The 24,640-nt window shown below is 42.1% G+C and overlaps 1 protein-coding gene across 2 annotated transcripts in view; it reads left to right on the top strand.

The window, feature by feature from the left end:
* Window positions 1-22,631, top strand: part of DIP2B (disco interacting protein 2 homolog B) — a 71,818-nt gene extending 49,187 nt beyond the window's left edge. For both annotated transcript variants that reach the window (XM_067314163.1, XM_067314162.1), the window contains exons 12-38: window positions 21-130; window positions 578-680; window positions 1,910-1,974; window positions 2,332-2,425; window positions 2,987-3,106; window positions 3,824-3,938; window positions 4,588-4,727; window positions 5,223-5,359; window positions 5,693-5,773; window positions 6,248-6,375; window positions 7,136-7,250; window positions 8,230-8,431; window positions 9,123-9,232; window positions 9,373-9,453; window positions 10,007-10,130; window positions 11,115-11,236; window positions 11,874-11,985; window positions 12,659-12,768; window positions 13,438-13,568; window positions 14,137-14,305; window positions 15,353-15,523; window positions 16,055-16,116; window positions 16,246-16,303; window positions 16,968-17,042; window positions 17,648-17,825; window positions 18,015-18,138; window positions 18,639-22,631. In XM_067314163.1, the coding sequence (XP_067170264.1) occupies window positions 21-130; window positions 578-680; window positions 1,910-1,974; window positions 2,332-2,425; window positions 2,987-3,106; window positions 3,824-3,938; window positions 4,588-4,727; window positions 5,223-5,359; window positions 5,693-5,773; window positions 6,248-6,375; window positions 7,136-7,250; window positions 8,230-8,431; window positions 9,123-9,232; window positions 9,373-9,453; window positions 10,007-10,130; window positions 11,115-11,236; window positions 11,874-11,985; window positions 12,659-12,768; window positions 13,438-13,568; window positions 14,137-14,305; window positions 15,353-15,523; window positions 16,055-16,116; window positions 16,246-16,303; window positions 16,968-17,042; window positions 17,648-17,825; window positions 18,015-18,138; window positions 18,639-18,891 (3,290 nt within the window). In that variant the 3' untranslated portion in view covers window positions 18,892-22,631. The remainder of the gene's footprint in view (window positions 1-20; window positions 131-577; window positions 681-1,909; window positions 1,975-2,331; window positions 2,426-2,986; window positions 3,107-3,823; window positions 3,939-4,587; window positions 4,728-5,222; window positions 5,360-5,692; window positions 5,774-6,247; window positions 6,376-7,135; window positions 7,251-8,229; window positions 8,432-9,122; window positions 9,233-9,372; window positions 9,454-10,006; window positions 10,131-11,114; window positions 11,237-11,873; window positions 11,986-12,658; window positions 12,769-13,437; window positions 13,569-14,136; window positions 14,306-15,352; window positions 15,524-16,054; window positions 16,117-16,245; window positions 16,304-16,967; window positions 17,043-17,647; window positions 17,826-18,014; window positions 18,139-18,638) is intronic.
* Window positions 22,632-24,640: the final 2,009 nt, after the last annotated feature.

Below are 24,640 nucleotides of genomic sequence, written 5' to 3'. Positions count from 1 at the left end.
CACTTTAATTTTGGCTCTAGGTTGGCCCAGACTCAAATGGGTTGTGACAGATTCAAAATATCTCTCCAAATCTCCTAAGGACTGGCAGCCCAACATCTCAGCTGCGGGAACTGAGCCAGCATATATCGAGGTAAGTAGTGAATGGGAAATGAGAAGTAGCTTCTGTGAGTTGAATTTAATGTTCTAGTCATCGGAGAGAGAATACTTTCACCTCAACACCTTAGACTTCCCAGTTTCTAGCCACTGCAACAACAGCCTTTCATTGTGTACAACCTGCTGTGAAGTTTGTTTTGTGTATCTTTGTGGCCTTGTAGTAGTAATAAAACAAGTACAAATACATTAAATTGGTATCTTTATCTCATATCTCTTTGGAGTTATCTGAATATGTTTGTTACTTGAAAAACTATCTTTTCTATAGTGAACCTTGCTGATACATTGCTACAAGCAAGTACTTTTTTTGAATACATCTCAGCAGTTTAAGTGGAACAAAACTTGATTTCAGCGTGGATCCAGTGCTTTAATTTCCTTTATATGTGGGATCCAGAGTCTCACCTTGACACTTTTTTCCCTTTTGTAGTACAAGACTAGCAAAGAGGGCAGTGTGATGGGTGTCACGGTGTCTCGAGTTGCCATGCTCTCTCACTGTCAAGCCTTGTCGCAGGCCTGCAACTATTCTGAAGGTAGGTGATGTCATGGAAGCAGCAAAGGACTGAAGATTCGGTGACATCGTTTTTGCTGTTTGCCTCTCATATTTTTAACAGCTGCTTTTGGGTAACCAGTGCACAATGGTATCTACTTTAAACAAAAGAACACAAAAAGTAAAAGTAAAGATTAAAACTCCCCCAAACTAAAGACTACTCATAATCTTTTCCACCCAAAACTACATTATCTTCATTGCCCAGTGAAGGTGAACTAAAAGTGAGATCTGCATCGTGTCTAGGAAGTTAACAAGTCTGTGTTCTGATGAATCAGAAGGGGAGTGCTTTTCAAGGGGCTGAGTCGTCTTCTGGCAGTACTGAGGGATCACCCCCAAAAATATTTTTCCAAGCTTTTGTTCTTGGTACAGCATGTGTAAATATTAAAACACCTCTTGAATAACCAGGTTCTGTACTAGTCACAAAGGCTTTTTGACTAAACCAATAGAGAAGACTGGAAACTATTGGTAGGAGTATAGAGAGCTCTGCTGTAGGATATGGTTTTAGTCTGGTCTCCCTTCTAAATCAAGCTAATTTTCATATCCAGTGACTGAAAGTTCCTTTTTAAAGAGCAGTATGTCATAGTAGTTTAAAAGGCAGAGTGTCTTGTGGAAGCCCTTGTTTAAATTTGCATTGCTTCTGGGAGTCAGTGCTTCTCTACTCTCTTTCCCTGCTCCTGCTTATGCAAAATGAAGTATAATAAGATAATTAAGGCACTTTCTATTAGTGACGTACATTACAGGCTAGAATGTAATTTTATTGCAACTTTGTGATATGTTCCTTTTCTTAAACTGGTATTCAGTTGTGTTATTTTGCGTAGTAAGGAGCTCTGACTAGTAAAACCTGTAATCAGACAAACAAGGCTCTGTACTTTCTACGTGTGTGCCTCTTGGAGCAGATCTGCCAATTTCTTACCTGTATGATTTGTCCCAGATAGTTGCATAATGTTTTATGTAGTATATGAAGCATTTAAAAGCTCCTTAACATTTGAATTTGTTGAACATAGTGGGAATAGGAGAGCTTCAGTAAATACAAGAAAATTAGGGCTGCAATTTTCTTCACAGATTTTCTTACATCTTCCTGAAAAAAAAGAGTATTTTAAGTTGCCAGATTGGAGTCCGTTTGGGAGAACAGGAAAAGCAGCAGATTCTAGCATAAATAATGGTCAAAGCTGTCCAGGCACATTTTACTCCAATGCAACAACTTTCTTCTAGGTGAAACGATAGTGAATGTTTTGGATTTTAAGAAGGATGCAGGGCTGTGGCATGGTATTCTAACGGTGAGTTGAGCCTGTGAAGACTTTCTGAAGCATTTCATAACTCTTCCTAATTACAAAGTTTGAGGAGATGGTTTTGGACCATTGCCTATTAAGTCAGTCATATCTCTCTCTTCAGAGAACTGCAGATCTGGCAGAAGTAATAACATTTCCTGCTCAATTGCTAAGCTTTCCTGTAAATTCAAATGATGCTTTGAAATTTTAACTGTTTTACAGGAAGCATAGAAGCATCCCAGGTAAATGCATGTGAATTCATGTGGAAGGGAGGGAGGGCTTGATGAGGAGTGGGGGTGACTCCTGTTTCTGCTTCATAATAGATTTTGTGCACACTCTCTTAAAAATCTTGTTTCTCCTTTTCAGAATGTAATGAACAAACTGCATACTATCAGCGTGCCCTATTCTGTGATGAAAACCTGCCCGCTCTCATGGGTGCAGAGAGTTCATGCTCACAAAGGTAATTGCATGTCTTCAACTTAAGCTTTAAGTTTTTAGGATAAATGAATGAGGGGCATTAAAATATCAAATGTATTAGAGCCTGCCTTATTGCTCTTCAGTAACAAACCATGTGGGCCAAAACTCTGAGTTATTTCTAAGTATACACAAAGTCCTAATGCTTTGTGGATGATGGCAAACCACACAGAACTTGATGGCGGCTTCAAAACCTGTGTATTTGGAGCCAATGCTTTTTATGAGACCAGGAAAATAACTGAGCACAAAAAGATCCATTTGATCCCAAGTCTTTAGCCAGGATATTCAGATGGTGATAGTGATTTGTGCATTTTGGAGGGAGGGCTGCAGTAGTGATGCCTTGGCTCAGGGGCCGGGAAATGGCCTGCATCCCACAGCAGATGCTTTTGTATGTTGGGGCTTGCCATTACTGCAGGCTCAATGTTTTAAGGTTTGCTTGCCTTAGAGTTTTCTCCTTTTGGAGAGTTGGATAGTGCCTTCATATGAAAATGACTCATGGAAAGCTTTTCTTTTTATTGATAACTGTTTTTGTTGCCTTCATTTGCAGCAAAAGTTGCTTTAGTGAAGTGTCGAGACTTGCACTGGGCCATGATGGCCCATCGAGACCAAAGAGATGTCAGTTTGAGTTCTCTGCGGATGCTGATTGTAACTGATGGTGCAAATCCCTGTGAGTATGCACATCCTGTTGTTTTAAGGAGAGAGGTTTCTCAGAAGGTTGTTGCCATAGGCTCAAGTTTTGCTCCTTTTGTAGCTGCTTCCAAGAAGACTAAGTTAGGGCAGCTGTCTAGTAACACAGAGCTGTGGATTGTGGTACTTCAGCACGAGGGCAAGGGGTTTCCTGTGCTTTATTCCTTTGAGTATGAGTTGTGAAAGATGCTGCAAAGGGTAGAAAGAGGAGAGTTTACTGGGGAGCTTGTGTGTGTAAAACAGAATTCTGGCAGACTGGAGTGAGACTGATTTTTAAATTGCTCACCAGGGGATAAGGTGAAGGCTTTTAAGAACAATGTTGAAGGGGAGGAAAAAAAACCCAAAAGATCTGCAATGAATGCTGCTAATGAAGAGGCTTAAAGACTATCTGTCTAGATGACACCAACAGAAGGGAGATTTGGAATACTATTAGCTCTGTGTTATGCACAGTGCATGGAAACAGGCCCTATATGTGTGCACTAATCTGTTGGAGGTTGGGGCAGTCTTTTATTCCTGTCGTCGTCGTTCCATGAGCACTTCCTAAATGTAACAACTCCGGAGCAAACTGGGGCAGAAAAGCAGACTTGTTCAAAACAATATGCTTTTTTCCCAGCTGCATTTATTTCTAGGTTATTTTACAGACAGTTTTTAAATCAAATCATGTAAAGTCATAGTTACATATTTTCTTACTTTCCAGGGTCTGTTTCCTCATGTGATGCCTTCCTGAGTTTGTTTCAGAGCCATGGGCTTAAACCAGAGGCAATTTGTCCTTGTGCCACATCTCCAGAAGCAATGACTATTGCAATACGGAGGTAATGCGCATACAGCGTTGCAGTCTGTTTGCTAGTTTAAGTGATCCTGGCTATGGTTTGTTCACATATCTATTGGTCATAGTTGGCTTAAGCATGTAATAAGCTCCACTGACATTTGTTTGTGCTCAGGTATTCAAGTGGCTATGTTATTAAACATTTCTCCTAAGATAGGAGTGCTTTTGTTCCTGTAAGATATATGGTGGCACAACAGTGCCTGTAAGAAAGGTGCACTGTTTTATCCTACTCTTGATGTACGCAGCTAGTGTGGTGTTTCTGAATCTGAGCTAAAATCTGTTATCGCTTTGGATAGTCATTTTCATAGCCTTTTGGTCCATTGCTGCCTTCTGTAATAAATAGTACTGTAATCCTCTAGCCTAGGAGCTAGTGCTTGTCACAGATTAAGCTTAAAACCTGGAAGAAGAGTTGTGATTCACATGATGTTTTGCACTTGCCTAAGAATAAGGTTTCTTAGTCATTGATCAGTGGGCTCTTCTGGGAAGTAATCTTTACTACCATCTCATGACTTTAAATTTGTTATGAAATGAGGAGACATTGCAGTATGCGTTTCTCTGTTGCTGTGATGTCTTCATCAGAGTCTAAGAATACCCTGTATGTCTGCTTCAGTGTATTGATTTTGTGTCCTTCAAAGGCCTGGGGTCCCTGGGGCACCTTTGCCCGGAAGAGCCATCCTGTCCATGAATGGGCTGAGTTTTGGTGTGATTCGTGTCAACACCGAAGATAAAAACTCTGCTCTCACTGTCCAGGATGTCGGCCACGTGATGCCAGGAGGTAAGAATGCACAGGAGTGCCCTGTAACACCTTTTTGTGAATGGTCTGGAACTTTTCAGAGCAGGTAGTGAAGGCTTTTGAGCCGAGACCTTCAAAGCTGTTCTACAGGCCATTTAAATAAATAACCCAGAAAGCCTTGTGCTCGTGCGGTACTGTGAAGTCCTTGCAGGAAATGCGGTGTCCCAGCAGCAGCTCTGTTCTTAAGCCCAAAGCGGTTAGGACACGTTCTCACACTACTGCATGTTGTTCTGTGGCAATGTGACATCTACGAGAACTGTCAGAGGTGTTTGCTTAGTCTGTTTGGACAATGCAGCGATTGCGAGACCCATAATGTGAGGAAAAAGAGCTAGACTAGATACTCTCCCATATTCAGCCCCATTATTGGGGGAGGTTAAGCAGTTCCCATGACGTGTCCTATTTGTCATGGTTGAAAGTGTCAGCTCTTCTACAAGCCAAATCTTGGGAATATTCGTAACAGTATGTAATTTGTCTTAGGAATGATGTGTATAGTGAAACCCGATGGGCCACCTCAGCTCTGTAAAACAGATGAGATTGGTGAAATCTGTGTTAGCTCCAGAGTAGGAGGAATGATGTATTATGGACTGGCAGGGGTGACAAAGAACACGTTTGAGGTATGTATGATAGAGTGCATCTTTCTTTCTCTGTTTCCTATGTAGAACTGATGATTGTGTATAATCTCTTGATTTCTTTTAAACTTAAAGTGTTAATGTTGATTTTTAAAGAGAGATCCTGAAAGACTTGTTAGATATTTTCAGCTTCCCCTTTTGTAAAGATCTCCCATAGTGCTAAAATGACAAGTAAATGAAGGATCCCCCCCACCACCACCACCAGTTTTCCTCATCACTTGCATGTAGGGCGATTTCCAGTGCAGAATTAGGTGGGGAATATCTTTCTATCCTTGGGTAAATCCACTCCACCTCCAACTGCCCTCCCTTCTGTTGCAGGTTATTCCTGTGAACTCAGCTGGCTCTCCAGTAGGTGATGTGCCATTCGTCCGTTCAGGCTTGTTGGGATTTGTTGGACCTGTACGTAACATGGTTTTTGAGCTTGCATTGCTGTTTTCCTGTGTTAATACTAATAGCCTTAGATATTTAAGAGAAAAACATCTGGGTACAGAAGCACATGTACTGGCAGTTGAGAGATAATGGGTTTGCTTGAGCCAGTAGGAACCCTTACTTTTTCAGTATGTTACCATTACAGTACTTTACCATGCTACTTGTTGCATTTTTAGATTGGTAGTTCTTTTAAAATCAAATGTAAAAAGCTTTTGAATGGCAGTTCTGCTGCACATGCTAAAGTATCTTGGTTCAGTGAGTTGCTAGAATGATTCACCTGAGTTAGTCGCATAGGATGTAATTCAAAGAGAAAGAAAATATATTTTATACAAATTCCATTGATCTAGCAATTGAAATTATAGATGAGTAATAGTTAAAAATATGCCATCAAAGACATTTGAATATCTGCTTTGTATAACTTCATCACGTCTTTTTATCTTTCAGGGCAGCTTGGTGTTTGTGGTTGGAAAAATGGATGGATTGCTGACAGTTAGTGGACGTAGACACAATGCTGACGACATTGTAGCAACTGGATTGGCAGTAGAGTCAATAAAAACAGTTTACAGAGGAAGGTTAGCAAAAGAAACCTGGCTCCCTCCCATAAATTTCTGCATGTGGTATAATGAAATGTGATCTATAGTGTGATCTCTGTTTTCTCGTCAGTAATTGACTTGTTTGAGTAGCTCAGTGTAAAACAAGTATGTTTTTGGTTTAGGCAGTAGTTGGCCCGATCCTTCCTCACACAGGTCAGTTTTCCTCAATATCCTGTCTGACTTTTCATCAAGTCTGTGTACTTTAGGGGAAGGAATCAGCTTACGAGATAAGCCAGCCACATGGAAAATTTGCTTCTGTCTCTATAGAACTTCTGAGTCTCTGAAGTAACTAGCCATTGGCTGATGTTCTGCAGCAAGGAAGAGTTCTGTTAATTTCCAAAGACACTTAATTTTATTTGGCAGTTGTGGATATAATTTTCTAAATCCCCAGAATAGTGTAGGAGCTCATGTCTCTAAGAGTAGGTTTTAAGCCCCCTACATCATGTAGATGCTTTTAAAGTTTTTATTATAGTGGTAAGTTACCACAGGTTGGAACATAGTGTGATAGCAGGATGAGAGGACAGGGGCTATTCTGTGTAGAAAATTCATCACCTGGTGGAATTAATCCCTTATGTAATCCACAGAGCCTTTCCCTTTTGACTCTGTTTTAATAGCCTGATGATTTTCCTCTCTGCCCCATGCATTTTAGGAGCTTTGCCTTTGGTCTGTTTCCTTTGCTCCTTATTCCCAAGGAGTAAAATTGGAATTCCTGCCAATATGGCTCTTCCCTTTTCCTTAGGATTGCTGTGTTCTCAGTATCTGTGTTCTATGATGAGCGGATTGTGGTGGTTGCAGAGCAGAGGCCAGATGCATCTGAAGAGGACAGTTTTCAGTGGATGAGTCGAGTGCTGCAGGTAAGCCAAGCTGCGCAGGTGGGCGAGGTGAGTTAGTGCGTATTTTTCAGTGTGTGGGCAGATCAGAGGCCATTAGCATGCCCCAGATGGAAAGAGCATGGGCTCATGATCCCTCTTGGCAGCAAGATATTTTTACAAGGTCACAAGCTGGTACATCTGCTGTGCACAAGCTGTTCTTTTATGTCTGAAGGTCCTGGGAAAATGGCTGCAACACAGAATAGGGTAGGCTCTGATGAAGTGGTCAGCATTATGCTAGCAAGGTGACTGTGTAGGGAGAAACATAACTGCCTCTCAATGCTACAAAGCAGACCCAGTGTTCACGCTTAGGAATTCTGCTTTTAGTCTTGAATTGTGCTGGTGCTCAAAGCTTTAAAGCTGCCCTTATCTTTGGAGATGCAATTGCAGCAGGGAGACAGTGAACAGAGAACAGTAAAAACAGCTGAAGAAGTGTGGTCCTAAGAAACCAGAATGAGTGGTGAATGCTTACTTTGAGAGCTGCATGCATGTATGTGACTCTTGGGAATAATATTTCAGGTTGTGAAATAGACACACTGGGGAGAGAAGTCAGGGAAGTACTTGGTGATCTGAATAATGTATTAGATGCCTGAACGCCGAGGAGGACAAAACAGGAACAGAGGGTGCTGGTTCAGAGGAGACAGATGGATGAAATCCTAAAATCAAAATCGGATGATTCATCAAGCAACTGTCTATATTTTGAGATTTTAGTCATGAACAATTTAAAAATGGATTTCTTGTATATGGAAGGGATTATAAAGGAAGGCATGCTCACAAGCACTTAGCAAGCCCTATGGTAAGAGTTAATGTTGCACAGGTGAAAGGGAATGATAGTGACTGTCTTGCTCCCCCAGCACCTTACAGATATGTAGGGATTTGTCTTGGAATAGGTCAACGCAGCCAGTAACACTCAACTATCTCCAGTAATACTGAGCAGTCAAGTGACCGTCTTTCCTTTCTCTAGGCAATTGACAGCATTCACCAAGTGGGCGTATATTGCCTTGCTCTTGTGCCAGCCAACACATTGCCAAAAACTCCATTGGGAGGGATCCATATCTCTCAAACTAAGCAGCACTTTCTGGAGGGCTCTCTGCATCCATGCAACATCCTCATGTGCCCACACACGTGTGTGACGAACTTGCCAAAACCCAGGCAGAAACAACCAGGTAACTTGAGCTGCTTTTGTTTAGAGTTAATAAACTAAAGTTCACTACCTCAGACCTCCAAAGCTGTGCAATGCCTCTAACAGAAAGACAAATTCTGCTGAGCGTTCTGCTTGCTGGGGACCACAGTGAGTCTTGTGGCCTGTGGCTGGGGCTTGCTTCAGGCCTCTCTTTGCATGTGTCAGTCAGAAATTTTAATTCCTATCTCTGAATTCATTGGGATTCTCTCCACTGCTGAACAGGATACTTCCAAATGAAGATGAGGAGCCTAGTAATACCTTATGTACTGCATCAGTGAGGTCATTACCTCTGTTCCTGTCATCCGTGCCCAGGAGCAGTGTGATCCTACAGAGAATCTTTGTACTTTTGCTCTCCTAAGCCAGCCCCTTGCCACTTGCATTAGAAGTTCCTACTCCAACGGTGCAGCGTAGACCCAGAGCTTCCTCTACAAAGCAACCCCGCTGTTCTTCTTTAACTCTGCTTTTCAGGTAGAAGAAGCTGGATCTGCCTCATAATGAAGTGACTTGCCTTTGGTCATATATGAGTCGCTATGGGGCCTGAAGTCCTGGCAGCTTTTGCTTGTTTTAAACATTATACTGCAGCAGTATCTAGCAGATAACTTTGAAAGAATCTATTCCTAGCACGTGCATGTGATCCTTTGTTCTGATTCCATGTGGCTGTTCTTTATCAACAGGTGTTGGCCCTGCCTCTGTGATGGTAGGGAACCTGGTCGCTGGGAAGCGTATTGCTCAAGCTTCTGGAAGAGATCTTGGTCAAATAGAAGACAATGATTTAGTTAAAAAGGTAAATCAGTATTTGCTACAGCTAGAGAATGGGAAGAGGATTTACCCTACAGCCAAATGTGAGGCAGCAATGCGTGACAGACTTAAGTATCACCTCTGAAGTAGAAGTACTAGTATTTAATTGCTGCCTCTTTATTTCAGCACCAGTTTCTGACAGAGGTGTTACAGTGGAGAGCTCAAGCAACTCCTGACCACCCACTCTTCCTGTTATTAAATGCCAAGGTACAGTCAGTGTTGAGTTTTTGTGAAGGTCTACAGCATATCATTCAGCGCAAATTTGAGACTGTTTAAAATCTTTTGCCCGCTCCGGTGTCCTCTGTTCAGACTCTGTATCGGGTTTTGCCCAAGAATTTGGAATTTAAACTTGAATCTTTGAACCTGCGTGTCCCTTTCATTTGAATGACTAGAGTGGTTCCATGCCTCGCTTTAAAACTGTGCCGGTTTGTAGGTCCCATTAGTTCCTGTATCATTTAGGTATGTATCCATGTTGAGTATACTGTGGCAAGGTTCTGGTGCAAGAAGAGCTGAACTGACTCCCTAGTAGGTAGAATTTTCTAGAACAGATCTAACTGTTCCTGTCTGTGATGTGTGTGGTGGATAGATGGCTCACTGAATGCTAGAAGCCTGTAGGTATAGACAGCTAGTAGGTATAGACTGACACTGGTTACTAAGGTGGTGGTTGTTGTTGTTGGGGGGGGGGGGTTTAGCAGCAGCCATTTCACTGCCACATGTGTTAAGCCAGGCTTTGTTTAGAACATTTTTGTTTCCTTTCAAGGGAACCACTGTGTGTACAGCCACCTGCCTTCAGCTGCACAAAAAAGCTGAGCGAATTGCATCAATTCTGTATGACAAAGGACATCTCAACGCAGGAGACAATGTGGTGCTTCTCTATCCTCCTGGTAAGCACGTTTCACTGAAATGGTGATGCCTTAGGGGCTACATAACTCACTGATCAAGTTTTGACTCCAAGGAGGGCAGTCCTGATGTCTTGCTGTCACCGTATCAGGACTTGCACTTTGACTGTAGAGTTTTTGGAAGAGCTGATTTGTAACTTCCCACTCCTGGATAGATGCTCTGAGCTCTAGAGAATTTGCTGTGTCCTTATGTTTAGAATAAAACCTTTAAAAAGTTTTGTGGTTATCAAAGATCCTCTGGTATTGTATGTTCACTGCAAGATTATTAGCAACTTGTGACCACACTGGTTCTACTGGAGAAATGCATTAGTCACTCCACCAGAGACTCCTTGGCTCCTGGTCTCTATCCAGCTCTTGTTTGGCTGGAGTCACCCCGCCAGTTGGCAGTTCTTCATCCAGGGAAAGCGTTTAGTTTGCTGTAGGAAATGGCAGGGTGGCTTGTGGTAGAGGCTGGTGCCATCACCTATAGCTGTGCAGACAGTGGGCACTTCCTTTGAGACTGTTAGTTGCCTGCTCTGCAGCGGTAGGTTGGGAGCAGTGGGAGCTGCAGTCTGCCTGCTGTGCGCTACAGGCCACAGCTTTTATCACTTGGGGTGTGTAGAACACTCGCTGCTAGTGAGGGGTGCTTGCTGGTGTGTGGTTCTCCTTCCACCGCCAGACCATCGTGTTTTGTCCTGACTTACTTTTGAGTCATCTGACACCTGGGATATTCTTTCCCTGCGAGATGGTTCTGTGTGGTCAGTCTGCTTTCCCAGTCCCCTGTCTCAGGCTTAGCTGCCTTGTCGTGCTGCCCTCAGTGTTTGGACTGCTTATGTTGCACATCTGTGCTGTGGGAGTGCCTAGTCTGTGTACCTTCTTCTAATAAAAGCTGTAACCGATGCTTGGAGTGAAAGTACTTGGGGAAAGGCTGGTGTCACCAGGGTGTCCACCCACCAGTGTCCTACACTACAGCCTATCGTGTCCTTGCAGGCATTGAGCTAATCACCGCGTTCTATGGCTGTTTGTATGCTGGCTGCATCCCTGTGACCGTGAGACCACCTCATGCTCAGAGCCTCACTGCTACTCTGCCCACTGTGCGAATGATCGTGGAAGTGAGTAACGGGGCCGTAGCCGAGAGCATGGCTGGAGCACTATCGCTTCAGCCTCTCAGACTTGAGCGATTAACACAGTTGTTCAAATTCCATGCTGTTTACGTGACAGTGGTGATTGAAGCATATCTTATAACTGAAGGACAGTGTTTTCATTCATAAAAATGCGAGGGAGAACTGCCTTTCCTTCTTATGTGGCAAGGTGAATTATGAAACAGGTGGTTTCCAAGGTAAATTAACATTGTGATATTACCGCCTAAAACCTCACATTGACACTCCTTTAAGTAATTATTGGGCAAGTGCAGATCCTGCCATTAGTTATTCTCCAAGTCCAGTAATCACTAAAAGCTGTCTACCCGTTGTGACCATGGGGAAGAAGCTGCATATACATATCTACTCTGAAGATCCTGCCATGGTTACTTGCATTTTAGTCTGCATCTGGGGTTTTAGTGAAGGAAGAGTGGAGAGCTGGATTGTTGGAAAAGCCAAAGGAACTAATGCAAGTCTGCTGGGGGAAGTTGGCTACAGGTGGTAAATATACTCTCTGGATATCAGACCTTGCAAGTACAGTGCCCATGCGACATGCTTTTGTCTTTTTTGTCTTTTTTTTCTTTTTTTGAGGAAGTGTTTATCTTTTTAGGTCAGCAAAGCTGCCTGTATTCTCACAACCCAGACCTTAATGAGACTGCTGAAATCCAGAGAGGCAGCTGCTGCTGTAGATGTGAAAACTTGGCCAACCATCATTGACACAGGTGCGGTCCATGGACTAAAAGACTTTTTGAAGTCCTGTGTTGGGATTACCATCGGCTTCCAAAGGGAGAGAACGATGTCCCCCATTTCAGATGCTAACTGCGTGGCTCTTAAGAAATGCTTGCATATTTAGAAGAAACATCCAAGACATAAGCCAGGCCTGATCTTGTTTGTTCTCATCTCTTCTGCATTTGTTGAGTCTTCTACGGAGTGTAATTCTAGTGAAAAACCATGTTCCAGGCAGCTATAATCTCCTTATGATAAGTTTTCATGTAACGGTTAATATGCCTGGACTCCCAGTCTGGTAACAGGGAGGGACTGAATAACATGGATTGTATAAAAAGCAGGCTATGCTTTTGTGTTGATTGTGCCTCAGAATACCTGGTCATGCCCATCCTGTGTCCCTGGAGACTGAAAAAATGAAAGTAAAATTATGTATTTTAAAGTTCAGTTCACACACACAAGAGGAAGAAGTCTTTTCTCTGTTTTTTCTGAGAATAAATAATTTTCTACGTGAGAACTTTGGCAAAGGCCTTCTCATGTGTTAGTCTCTCTTTTGGAAAGAGTTACTAGAAAGCTTTATGATCCATCTCAGCCTTTTTGAAAGTTTTGTTCTCCTTTCAAGTACCAGTTCATTAGCCATTAACTAACTGTGTTTGCTCCTTTCTTGCACAGATGACTTGCCCAGGAAGCGACTGTCTCAAGTCTATAAACCACCTACGCCTGAAATGTTGGCATATCTAGATTTTAGCGTTTCCACAACAGGCATGCTTACAGGAGTAAAGGTACAGTAAAATGGTATTAGAAGACGGGGGTTTTGGTGTTGTGTCTTTGGCTTGTATTTTGACCCATCTCTTGCCTCTACCACCACCAAAGCCGGCTCTTGTAGTTTGAATAAAGAGCATGGTTTTCTTCCAATAAAGCTATGGATTAGCTATAGACAATGCAGTCTGACTTCATGCCGAAGAACTAGTCCTACCATGTAGGAAGACAGGGCTCTACAGTGGCATCAGGAATTTTTCTGCTGCATCTCACTGGAGAGTTGCCTATTAGGGGAACAGTGAGTGATGTGAGCAGCATAACTGTGAGCTTTTGCTTTCCCCCCCGCAGAGAGCTGGGTAGGAATGCAGTTGACAGAGGAGAAGAAATAAAGCTGAAAAATGAAAGCCTCAGACTACGCTTAATGGTTGTCTGTGTTGGGAGTCTGAGATCCCTAACAAGTGGACCTAAAGTTTTTAAGCCATAGTTATTGATATGACTCTTTCTCCTTTACAAAGGCTCAGGGGGTTCTGCAGCGCTCTATATCTGCTATAAGGATAAGGGAACAAAAAACTTAGTATATGGAGTAGTGCTATCAAGACAAACCCATATTTATTCTTATCTACCCATCTTGGTGAATTCCTGTTTTCATGTCCTTGAATTTCAACACAGTTTCTCTGTCTCTTCTGCTGCAGATGTCCCATGCTGCAGTGAGTGGTCTTTGCAGGGCAATTAAACTTCAGTGTGAGCTGTACTCCTCTCGGCAGATTGCAATTTGTCTTGACCCCTATTGTGGACTTGGTTTTGTGCTCTGGTGCCTTTGCAGGTATGACTTTCTAGGGAAAAAGGTAACGATTAGTTTTTGGCTGGTTTTAAATAGGAAATATCAATCAGTGTCCTTATCTGGTGTAATTACAGACAGATATGTTGACACTACCAAAATGACTAATTTACCATTAAGTGGAGGATTTGCCTTTAAGCTGAAAATAATGTTCCCTTTTCCTGTAGATTAGTAAAATATTATCCTGTCTTGATCATGCATATTTGTGCTGCCAAATATTACTGGCTCCGGAATGTTTTTCTTGTCTTTCTTCCTTGATTATATGTTGCAGTAGGGGAGTTTTCTTTCTGTAAACCGTATGGTTAAGCCAGTTCTCTTCCTTCACTCTGACTGCGTGTGTGTGCAGATTATTATTCTGGTACAATAAATTAGTAACAACATTTACTACAGATACAAAGATGGCTATTGGAGCTGTTACCAGTTTTCTTCAGACACAGAGTCCCACAGCCTCCTTTTGATCTAGCTGGAATCTAACATGAAAATACAGTAAATACTAATTTAAAGATAACTATATGCAACACAAAAATGTTCTGTTCTTTGATGTTTTTCACAGTGTGTATTCTGGTCACCAGTCAATCTTAATTCCTCCTATGGAGCTGGAATCCAATCTTTTCCTCTGGTTATCTACTGTCAGCCAGTATAAAATAAGGGACACTTTCTGTTCCTATTCAGTCATGGAACTGTGTACAAAGGGACTTGGAAACCAAGTTGAAATGTTAAAGGTAAGAAATGCTTCCTGAATCTTACATTACATAAAGTAATTAAACTGTTGTACTAAAGCAAAGTGATATGGTTGTTAAATACAGAAGTTTTGATGGCGCACAAGTCCCTGACCCACAGCTTGCTCAAAAAGCAAAAGCAACAAAAAATGTTGCAGCTAAAGGAAATTAAAGGGATTAAAACAGAGTGAAGTATGTTGCAGTGTAGGCAGCACTTCCTTGGTGGTGTTGCCAGTGAGTGTCAGAGACTGCTGGGCAAACCCTAAAGAGATGATGCCAGCAGCAGAATGCTATGCAGAAAATTGCTTATATAACAGTCTGCAGTGAAGGCTCAGACCAGCCCATGATGTAAAGCACACGTTAGGCAATCTGCTAAATAAAGGTGTTTCCTCCTAGGAGAAGAGGCAAGAGAAATTAGCTACATAAGAGGCTTGAGGTGGCTTTTTGCATGGATTTTACTGAAATAAGTTGTGTATTTCATCTACAAAGTTAAGGATCGGTCTTGTTCTGTGTCTGCTTTGGCACAGAAGTGTCTGCTTTGTGGTGTGTCTCCAGTTAAACGGAGTAATGATAACAGATTTGAACAGCTGGCTAGTGCTGTTCAGTTCATTCCTGGTCATGTGTAGAAGTAAGAGGAGATAATACTGGTTTCTGGTCGCAGTTTTGTGGAAGACTCAGTGTGATCCTAGCAAATGACGTTATTCTGGCTTGGTTTGGTTTCCATGTATGCAAATAGGTAATAAGAGATGTAATCTTAGCTGCAAGGTGCTGCATCCTCTGGCACAGAGGAAGAAGCAGTATTGATGATTCCATTGGTCTAACTATTCCTAGGCTCTGGTCAGACACAGTTACAAACAGAAGCTCAAAAGAGGAAATAGAACATGAACACAAAGACAGGGTGTCCTGCATTTTTTAAGAGTAATTTCTTTCAGATTCAAAGGATGGAAAGCAAATGTCACTTGTAAGGGGGTAGATCTCAGTGCAGTGTAAAAGAGGTAATCAACAGATTCAGTCCTCTGCACTCACTTGTGTCTGCACGCTCTTCTCCAGGCACGTGGAATTAATCTCTCTTGTGTCCGGACTTGTGTGGTAGTTGCAGAGGAACGGCCACGAGTTTCTCTGACTCATTCCTTCTCAAAACTCTTCAAAGACATTGGCTTGTCATCTCGGGCTGTAAGCACCACCTTCGGATCAAGAGTCAACGTTGCTATCTGTTTACAGGTAATGTGAGTGCTTACTGGTGCGTGTGTTGTCAGGGGCATTAGATTCCAGGTTCCATTGTATTCTGGATCGGCAAACTTCCTAATCTGCACATGCTTCCGTGTCATTAGCTTAGCCCGGTGTCTGCTCTGCGGAGACAGCTGGCACAAGATTTAAGCAGCTTCTCTTGTTGTCAACTGCCAGATTACATCACAGGCGCTCAGAACAACTGAAACATGGCATTAGGGAACTGTTTATTTCCATATAAACAATGATCCTCGTTGCCCCAGGGCTGATGGCGATGAGCGCTTGGGCTGTTTACGTATAGCAGCCCCCTCTCAGGATGCATCCCACACTGGTGTTACACTCAACATAGAGAGTAATAGCCTGTGTCTGTTCCCTCAGTGCAACTGCAAAGGTGGGGAAATGTGAATATGAATTCTGCTGTCAGTATGAAGCCCCTGGAAATGCTTATGAGCTCAGGCAGAGGTTACCCTGGCTTGAGTAAATTAATAAAATACATAAAATATTTCTTTAATGTTAACTCCTTAGGGAACATCTGGGCCTGATCCCACCACGGTGTATGTAGATCTGAAATCCTTGAGACATGACAGGTACAGTAAGTTTAATTAAACTTGTTAATGACTTATCTACCTAAAACATTGTAATGGTACTGAGCTGTCACCCCTCCCCAGTAGATTTCAGCTCATTGCTTTTCCTGACAATGTTTTCTTTACCTTCAGAGTACGCTTAGTGGAAAGGGGAGCTCCACAAAGCCTGCTACTTTCAGAATCTGGGAAGGTAATTTCATGCTATTCCCTAGCAGCAGGGCACACTGAGCATCTGAGCATGCACCTCTCTTTCTGCCCTTCATAGGGCTGTAGATGTGTGGTTGGGAAAGGCAGCTGTGTTAAAGCAGTGCTGTGGCATGGCATGGGATGGGATGAGGTGATTGTTGGTTACAGTGCTCTGGAAGGTTGATTTGATTTATGATAAAGTATCTGTTGATTTTTAGAGCATGCTTTGCTAAAACAATTTGGAGGATTGATCCTGTTTTTGTAGTAATTAACCATATCAAAATACTCAAATTAGTGTCTGCTGTATCTTTGAAATATGCATGCATTTGGGGTTTACAGCTGTCCTTACTCTCTTCTTTAAATACATTAACAAAAAGATGTCTTCCTGTAGTTTTGGCTGATTTTTAACATGGAATTCTTCAAAATCGTGATGTACCAGTATTTATGAGCCTAGAATGCCTTGCTTATGTGGATTTTAAGTAGTTTAATAGTTTCTTACTGTTACAGTATTTCAGTGTACATGCTCTGGTTTGTTTTATGCATGTTTGTAACTTGCACAGGTGACAATCATGCCATAAAAATCCGGAGGTAAACAAACAACTTTTGAATTTTAGTTACTTGTAAGATAACTCATAATTTGATTAAATATTCCTTCTTGTAATCCTTAGATTTTACCTGGAGTCAAAGTAGTCATTGTTAATCCTGAGACAAAAGGGCCTCTTGGAGATTCTCATCTTGGGGAGGCAAGTACACATTTTACTATTTGGGTAGCTTTTCCTTTTGTCTGCTGCTTGAGCTATATTCTGTCTTTTTGATTACATAAGTTGCTGGGTGACAGTTTGTGAGTGGTAATGCTTGTATACCATTATAAGTTGAATTATTGCTGGAATGTTCAGAATTTGGGGGTGTTATTTTAGTGTCAAGTTTAAAGAAAGAGAAAGCCTGCTAAAAAGGAAGGCTCTTCCCATTCTAAGTCTTGCATAACTGGCTTCCAAAGAATCTCATTTGCATTTGCTCTCCTTATTGTGATTACTTGCCAGTACATTTGCTCTGTGTTGATAGATTATTATAAATTGTTGGAAATCACATGTAATAAAAATCCATAGTTCATTTACTCAGTTCGTCCTCAGCTTACAGTTATTAAATCTGCAAGATCAGTTTTTAAGATTCTGCAGGATGTTTGGAGGTTTGAGTTAAATGCACAATTTTGGGGGTGGGGGGAGGCAAGAAAATCTCAAATAAAAAGACAGCCTCCTATTATAGTTTATTCTCTGCTTCCCTTTAATACTCACAAGATGTTCCATTTTCATAGTGCATGAATCTGACTGGTTTTCCACTTCCTGTACAGATTTGGGTAAATAGTCCACACACAGCCAGTGGCTACTATACTATCTACGATAATGAAACCCTTCAAGCTGATCATTTCAACACTCGTCTAAGCTTTGGTGATGCTGCTCAGACCCTTTGGGCTCGAACCGGATACCTTGGTTTTGTTCGTCGAACAGAGCTTACAGCTGCCAGTGGAGGTATGGTAGAAATTAGTTTTATCTTTTAAATGAAGAGGAAGAGCTTTTTCCCATACTGTGCAGTGAACAAATCCCGATCTGTGTGTCTGGATACAAGAGATGCTTTGTTTTTATCTACAGTATGTTTATTGTCTGCTATTTTCTGTTTTATAGTATGCATACATTTTATTTTCCATTTCTCCTTTCCAGAGCGTCATGATGCACTGTATGTTGTTGGGGCACTGGATGAAACTTTGGAACTGCGAGGGCTGCGTTACCATCCAATTGATATAGAGACCTCTGTATCTCGAACGCACAGAAGCATTGCTGAATGGTAAAACAGCAGTGAAAAATGAATTCATCCCAACCTAGCTGGAATGTAGAAATGTTTATGCAGAGATGCAGGATTTAATAGAAAAAGATAAGGCAAAGGCAGAATTCTTTTTTCATGACCATCAGCAAAACTTGTGACCTTTCTATGTATCTCTCTCTACCCATTTGTATACGGGGATAATATTGAGCTGACTGACTCTTATTTATGCATGTTTTCTCAAGAGCTTTAATTCAAAATAGAAGTTACAATTTCCTGCTTTGTTGTGTAAAGAACCATTTATACTTGAGTGAGGAAAAGCAGCATTTAGTTTGTATGTCAAACTAAGTAGTACTGACATGTTTGATTTGATCTATGGCATGCTGGAACTGGGACTTTTCAGAGTTGGGTCGCTTGGAAATGCAGCCCAAAGCAGGTGGTAAACTCCATCTAAGGCTTGAGAAAAGATAAACTTTGGATCTTTATCTGTGAAAATAACTTTTTTCTTTTTTTTCTTTTTTTAGTGCTGTATTCACTTGGACCAACTTGCTTGTGGTTGTTGTGGAGCTCTGTGGCTGTGAACAGGAAGCCCTGGATTTAGTTCCTCTAGTTACAAACGTGGTCCTGGAAGAACATTATCTAATCGTGGGAGTGGTGGTGGTAGTGGATCCAGGAGTTATTCCTATCAATTCCAGAGGAGAGAAACAACGAATGCATCTCCGTGACAGTTTTCTAGCTGATCAGTTAGACCCCATATATGTAGCCTATAACATGTAACGTGTATGGGGGGGGCAAAAGATGTTCAGAAACTTTGCGGGACCACCAAGTAACAAGGGTGTCTAGAGCATGAAGCTGGTGAAAATTACTAATACTTGACATAAAGTTTGAGATTGCTGCCATATTCCCTTCATCTCATCCTGTGGTATTAAGATCACATTTATTACCAAGGGACAAAAGGAAATGTGGTAGACAATGGAAAACATTTGTAACAGTTTACTGAAATATTAGCTTTATAGAAAATGCAAAGTTGACAAACGTGTGAGCTACAAAACTCCTAAGGCCTTTACTGTAGTGTTACTTTTTTCATCTGTTGTACATATCTGTATTTTTATCTAATACTGTTCTAGGATTCTATAAGGGGAGGGTTTATTTAGTTAAGATAATAAACTATTAAGAGGAGGGTCATCAGAGTTCTGCAGTTCCCTACTATATAATGTACTTTGCATCTGTACGGTAGCTATTTGTTCCATGGGATCACACAACTTATTTAAAATTGTGCCATGACCAAATCAATAACTTACGGAATCTAAGAGTTACTTATTCATATAGATATTTCTTGAATTAAAAAAAAATTGCCTATATTTTAAATATGTAAATATTATTATACATAATTCACTTAGATAGAAAATTGACTTGGATAATGATGACAGCTGAAGGTAGAAATTTTTAAGGACGGTAACTTTGTGGTCCTTAGCATAATTACATTTGGTTAGACAACTAATGTGAGATGCACAAATCTTGCACAAGTTTTCTTAATTCAGTATGTAGTCTTTCATTGCTGGCCAGAAGTGTGTCATAGCATGTAGAAACCTATTTTTTTAAGGCATATCTTTCTAAAAGAGGCTGAAATGTTTAAATGGTAACATGAATCTGGTAGAAATTGCAGTGCGAGTCCAAAATGCGTAACTGAAACTGGTGCATCTGGGTGACAGCCTCTGCCTCCACCCTTTATGACACCTTGTATTTAAAGGGGGGGGGGGAAATCCTGTAGATTAGCACACAGTTAAATTCACTGTGTGCAATTCAGTCATTAGTTTATGTGCCCCATAGGTATAGGAAGAAATATTGCAGATGGGCTTTAATGATAGCTGGGAGACAACCCAGATTTCCTTGAAACATCCACTAGAAAAAATATATTTCTTGGTTTTGGGTTGAATGCAATTTTTCCTTATAGCAGGAGGCACAAAAATGAGACAGAGCAGTTCTAGCAAATACATGGTTAAATGACTTCAGGAAAGATCCCAGCACTCAAAATACTGTGTCGGTTTTCACATTTATTAATGGAGAGAAACAGAACCCTTAGAGTCTAAGTACAAGCTCTCGCTGTTAGAAGCTGCTGCACACTGGGTTGAGGGAGAGATAATGTTTCAGCTTTGACTGAGAAATACCTTTCTTTGCTCTAATCCGTAATAATCTTTTAAGAACAATTAAATTCCTAAAGATGTTAAGAAAATATGATTTTGGAAGCAATGAAAGCTGATACCAGATACTGCAACAGGTTTTTTTGAGTCAAGTATGGTATATAGTGTAAATAAACTTGTTACTAAAATGTTCTACATTACCTCATTCAAAGTTTGTAGGCAGTTTTTAAAAGGTTTATAGTATAAACTCTGAAGAGCCTGTGGCAGTTATCAGAGCAGCACCCGATGTATCTGTAAGCAAATCCCAGTTTTGTACTTGAAAAACTCCTGAGGCATTGTTAGTTCTTCACTGAGGGCAGGAGTATTAAAATTTTCATAGAAAGTTCTGAATGGTATTTTAAAGAGTATTTTGTGGGGGGGAAATAGGTTTAGAAACTGCCAGTTGTTATGGCAAGTCTAAAGTTATTGCAAACACTTCTGTTTACAAGTGCATATTTCCGAACGATTTCTTTTTCTGTATCAACCCCTGTAACAAGACAACATTGCAGGTGCTATTTTCATGGTATCATGCTGCTGCATAGGTGTAAATGGTTGTTCTGTTAACAGTAGGACAATATCTGGTTTCGTATATGTGCCCTAAAATACCTGTGTGTGAGGTCTTAAAAATATTAAGCTTTAACAGATTGGCCACAAAATGAGGAATGTGACAGGTGTAACTGTGACTAATACAGTTGGTACTGTACCTTAGGGTGTAGAGTGTACAAAACCTGATCTCCCTTTTCAGCCAGCAAAGAGAGAGAATCTCCTTTTTGTTATACACCATTTTCTTTTGATTTTTTTTTCTTGCACAGCAAAACAACTTCAGTTCAGCTTCACTTCATTGTTGCACATTTCAGAAAGAGTCTTAACTTTTGTCTTATTCAAATTAATGCTTTTAGCTAAATTGTTGAGACAATTTAAAGTATTTGTCCATTTAAATGGATTTTAAGTACAATTATAGGATTGTCTTTTTTACTTGCCATTTTTCAGAAATAAATGCTTATATTAATTTGATCAAAGATACCTAATATGTGGCAGACTGACTTTCCAAAATGGCATTTTGAATGGCATACTCCATGTTTTTCTTGTTTTTTTTGTATGGCTAGAAATCAATATTTTGTTATGGTTTGGGTTTTTTTTTGTCTTCTAAGCTTAGTTTGTGATCTTAATTTTTTTCTGGCATATTACATTTCTCTGTTGGAGAATTGTAATTTACAGTCCTCCCTTTCTAATGACATAACATTCTGCTCTTGGTTGCCAGTAAGTGACGTATAGAAGCTGGCCAGTTTTGATTTTATCGAATGCTTTTGTCCATGTTTTGTTTTTTGTCCGTGTCCAGGAAGTATGGAGCTGTGAATCTGGAAATCCTGATTCTTAACTCCAGCTCTGCTAATGACTTGCCACAAGGCCTTCAATGGGTCATTTCACTCCTTCAGTTTCCTCATCTGTAGATGAGGATATTTTCTAATCCTTACAACATCCCTGTGAGGTAACTAACTGTACAGCACTAAGTGCTAAGTATTATTCATTGCTAGCCTCTTTGAGGTTGGGGACAGTTTGTTCTTCCAAACTGATAAACGATTATTTGGTTGTCTTGGGAGGGCTGTCAGGATACGTGACCGATTCACTTTAAGGCAGTTGCTTGGTATGATAGGGAAAACATTCCATATGTGCACGAACGGTGACATTTAACTTCAGAGATTTGGCAGGGCCACTGAAAGTTCTGAGGTTGTATGTTCCTGCTCAGAGTTGGATTCTTTTCCGTAACTGCTGAATCCAGCGTTGAGTCCAGCAAAGCAGACTCTTTCAGACTGATGTTCAGCTCTCCATGCCAGTTTGACTTTGCAACTTATCCAGTTGCAGAAGACAAATTATTTCCTATTCTCATCCATCTCACTCCAAGCTAACAGCTGCAATGAAACTTAACAACTAGGAATTTTTACCACTTTGAACTAAAAGATTTTGTATGTCTTATTGTTTCTGAATATTCCCTAAGCAAAATTTGTGGGTTCAGGTAATTTAAAGTCCTGTTTTGTTAACATTTGCACTGCATTTCTCATTCAAATAAATGTAATTAAGATGTGTCATACTAACTGTCCTGAAAATAAGGTGGTTAAGATAAATTTAAGCCCTAAATGCAATTTTTCTTTAATTTCTGTCAACCTATTTACCACTGTCAAATTCAGACTACAACATTATGTAATTATGTATAAAGTTTTTATTTATTTGAAATTAGATTAGATATACGTTTTTAAATTTAACATCTGGCTGGACAGTGTTCCATTAACGCATTGATTGTGTTTCCTTTGTCTTGTGTTAATAAATATTGATGCTTGATTGCTTGCTTTAGTTCTTCGTCTGCTGTTTCCCTGAAGGATTTTTTTTAACGAAGCAAACATTAGTAAGCATTTATTCTGGTGAAAGGTAGAACTTGTATTTTTGCAGGTATGTCACATCACTTGTGTATAAAAACGTATGAGACCTGAATTGGTGAAGAGCCTCCACTTTCATGGTTGGATATAAAGTTGTCTTGTACCTGCAGCAGTAGGCCGTTATAGCTTTCAAAATTAGAGTTATAACTGAGTTCATTCATTGAGGATGACCTAGATAAAGTTTGGAGCACGACCTACCTCTATCTAAGATTTTACTGTAGTATTAAATATTCTTTATTTAATTTCTGGTTACGGTTCAGGATTGGTATGTTTTATTGTGAACTGGAATTCCATGAAAGATTTTGTTATTTCAAAACTCAAATCTGTGCAAAACCCAACAAGAGTTGAGTTGTCTTCTGGAGTGCTGAAACTTTCTGGTAAGGCAGTCGAGTGAGGTGATGAGATAAATTTCCGTGGTGTTTGTTATCTAACACCGGATAACCTCCGCTGTCAAAAACTAACCATGGAGCTTTAATGAAGATTTAAGTATTCATACATGTTAAGATATATTTAGTACCTGTGAGGCTGTAATTAGATTATAATATTAAGATTATAATCTATTGTCTGTGTGTACCTATTAATGGTTGTATGTTTGTCAGTAAGACATTATTTTCTACAATTCTATTATTTTTCTGATATTGGTGATTATAAAGGAAACGTAAACTTGATTAGATAAAGAAGACTAAATTTCCTTACAGTAAGGAAATTTAAAAAAGAATCACTGTGAAAAGGGGTTGTTACCTTACTGTACTGCTCTTTCCAATTTTCGTTAACTTCTAAATAGGACCAAAAAAAAATGTTTTCCCCCCAAAACTGTAGCCCAGATCCTCACTACTGTCTTTGCCTGTTTGACCTTTGTTTAGTCTAAAGCTGTTACTCTGCAGTGCCTGAAATGCGTCTTCGGTAAAAGGAAAAACAGAACGATGGGGCCAGGGCGCAGCCATTTTAATTAAAGCAGAATTTCCGCTTTGCTCCGCCGCCTTAACGCGGGTGGTTAACGCCGCCCGCTGCGCGTTTGCACCGCTCGGCGCTTTGTTTTACGCCTGGCTCTGTCCGCCGGCTCCCCTCTCCCGCCTCCCCGCCGCACAAATGAAGGCAGCGGAGCCTCCGGGCCCGGTACGGCGCCGCGGGGGGCGGCAGGGCCCCTCCGGGCCTGCCCCGGGGCCGTGCCCGGGCCTAGCGGCGCCGCTTCCCTCCCGCGCAGCCGCTCTGCCCATGCAGCTCTATGGTGCGCGGCCGCCCCCGGCGGCCGGAGGGCGGTGCCAAGAGCGGGCGCTCTAGGCCGGGCCTCCGCAGCTCTATGCTGCAGGAACTCTATGGTGGGGATTTCTAGGCGAGGCCTCCGGGGAGACTCTATGGTCGCAGCCCGCCCACCGCGCGCGTCCCGAGCGGCCCTGCCGTGTTTACGATGCCGGCGGCGCCGGTTTCCTGAGGCGGCGGCGGGCGCGGCGGCGGCGGCGGCGGCGGCGGCTCTCCCCACGCGAGGCCAGCGGCGGAGCCCGGGGGGCCTCTGAGGTAAGAGCGGGCGCCGCTGAGGCAGCGGGCGGGCCGGGGCCGGGGGTGGGGGAGGGGGCGGCTGTCCGCCCCCCCCCCCCCCCCCCCGCCGGGCGCGGGCCTGGGCCAGGCCGCCCCCCCTCCCCCTCCCCCCCCCGCCTCCCCTCAGGGCCGCCGCGGGCCGGGCCGGGCCGGGCCGGCGCCCTCCCGCCGCTCGCGGGGGCCGGGCTGCGGCTCGGCCGTTGCCCTCGGCCGGGGGAGGCGCCCGGGCCGCGGCCTGGGGCTCGCCCCGCTCCTGCCGCCGCTCTTTGTCCGCCTCTGCCGGCTCCTGCCGCCGCGGCCCGCCCGGCCGAGGCGCCTCGGGGCCGGGCCCGAGCCCGGGGCTCCCCGCGGGCGCTGCCCGCCGCGGGCCCGGCCCTG

This window comes from Apteryx mantelli, chromosome 33, assembly GCF_036417845.1.
Source record: "Apteryx mantelli isolate bAptMan1 chromosome 33, bAptMan1.hap1, whole genome shotgun sequence".
In the NCBI taxonomy this organism is placed as follows: Eukaryota; Metazoa; Chordata; class Aves; order Apterygiformes; family Apterygidae; genus Apteryx; species Apteryx mantelli.
Note: the sequence above shows the minus strand (reverse complement) of the source record. Positions and strands in the feature narration are given on the sequence as shown.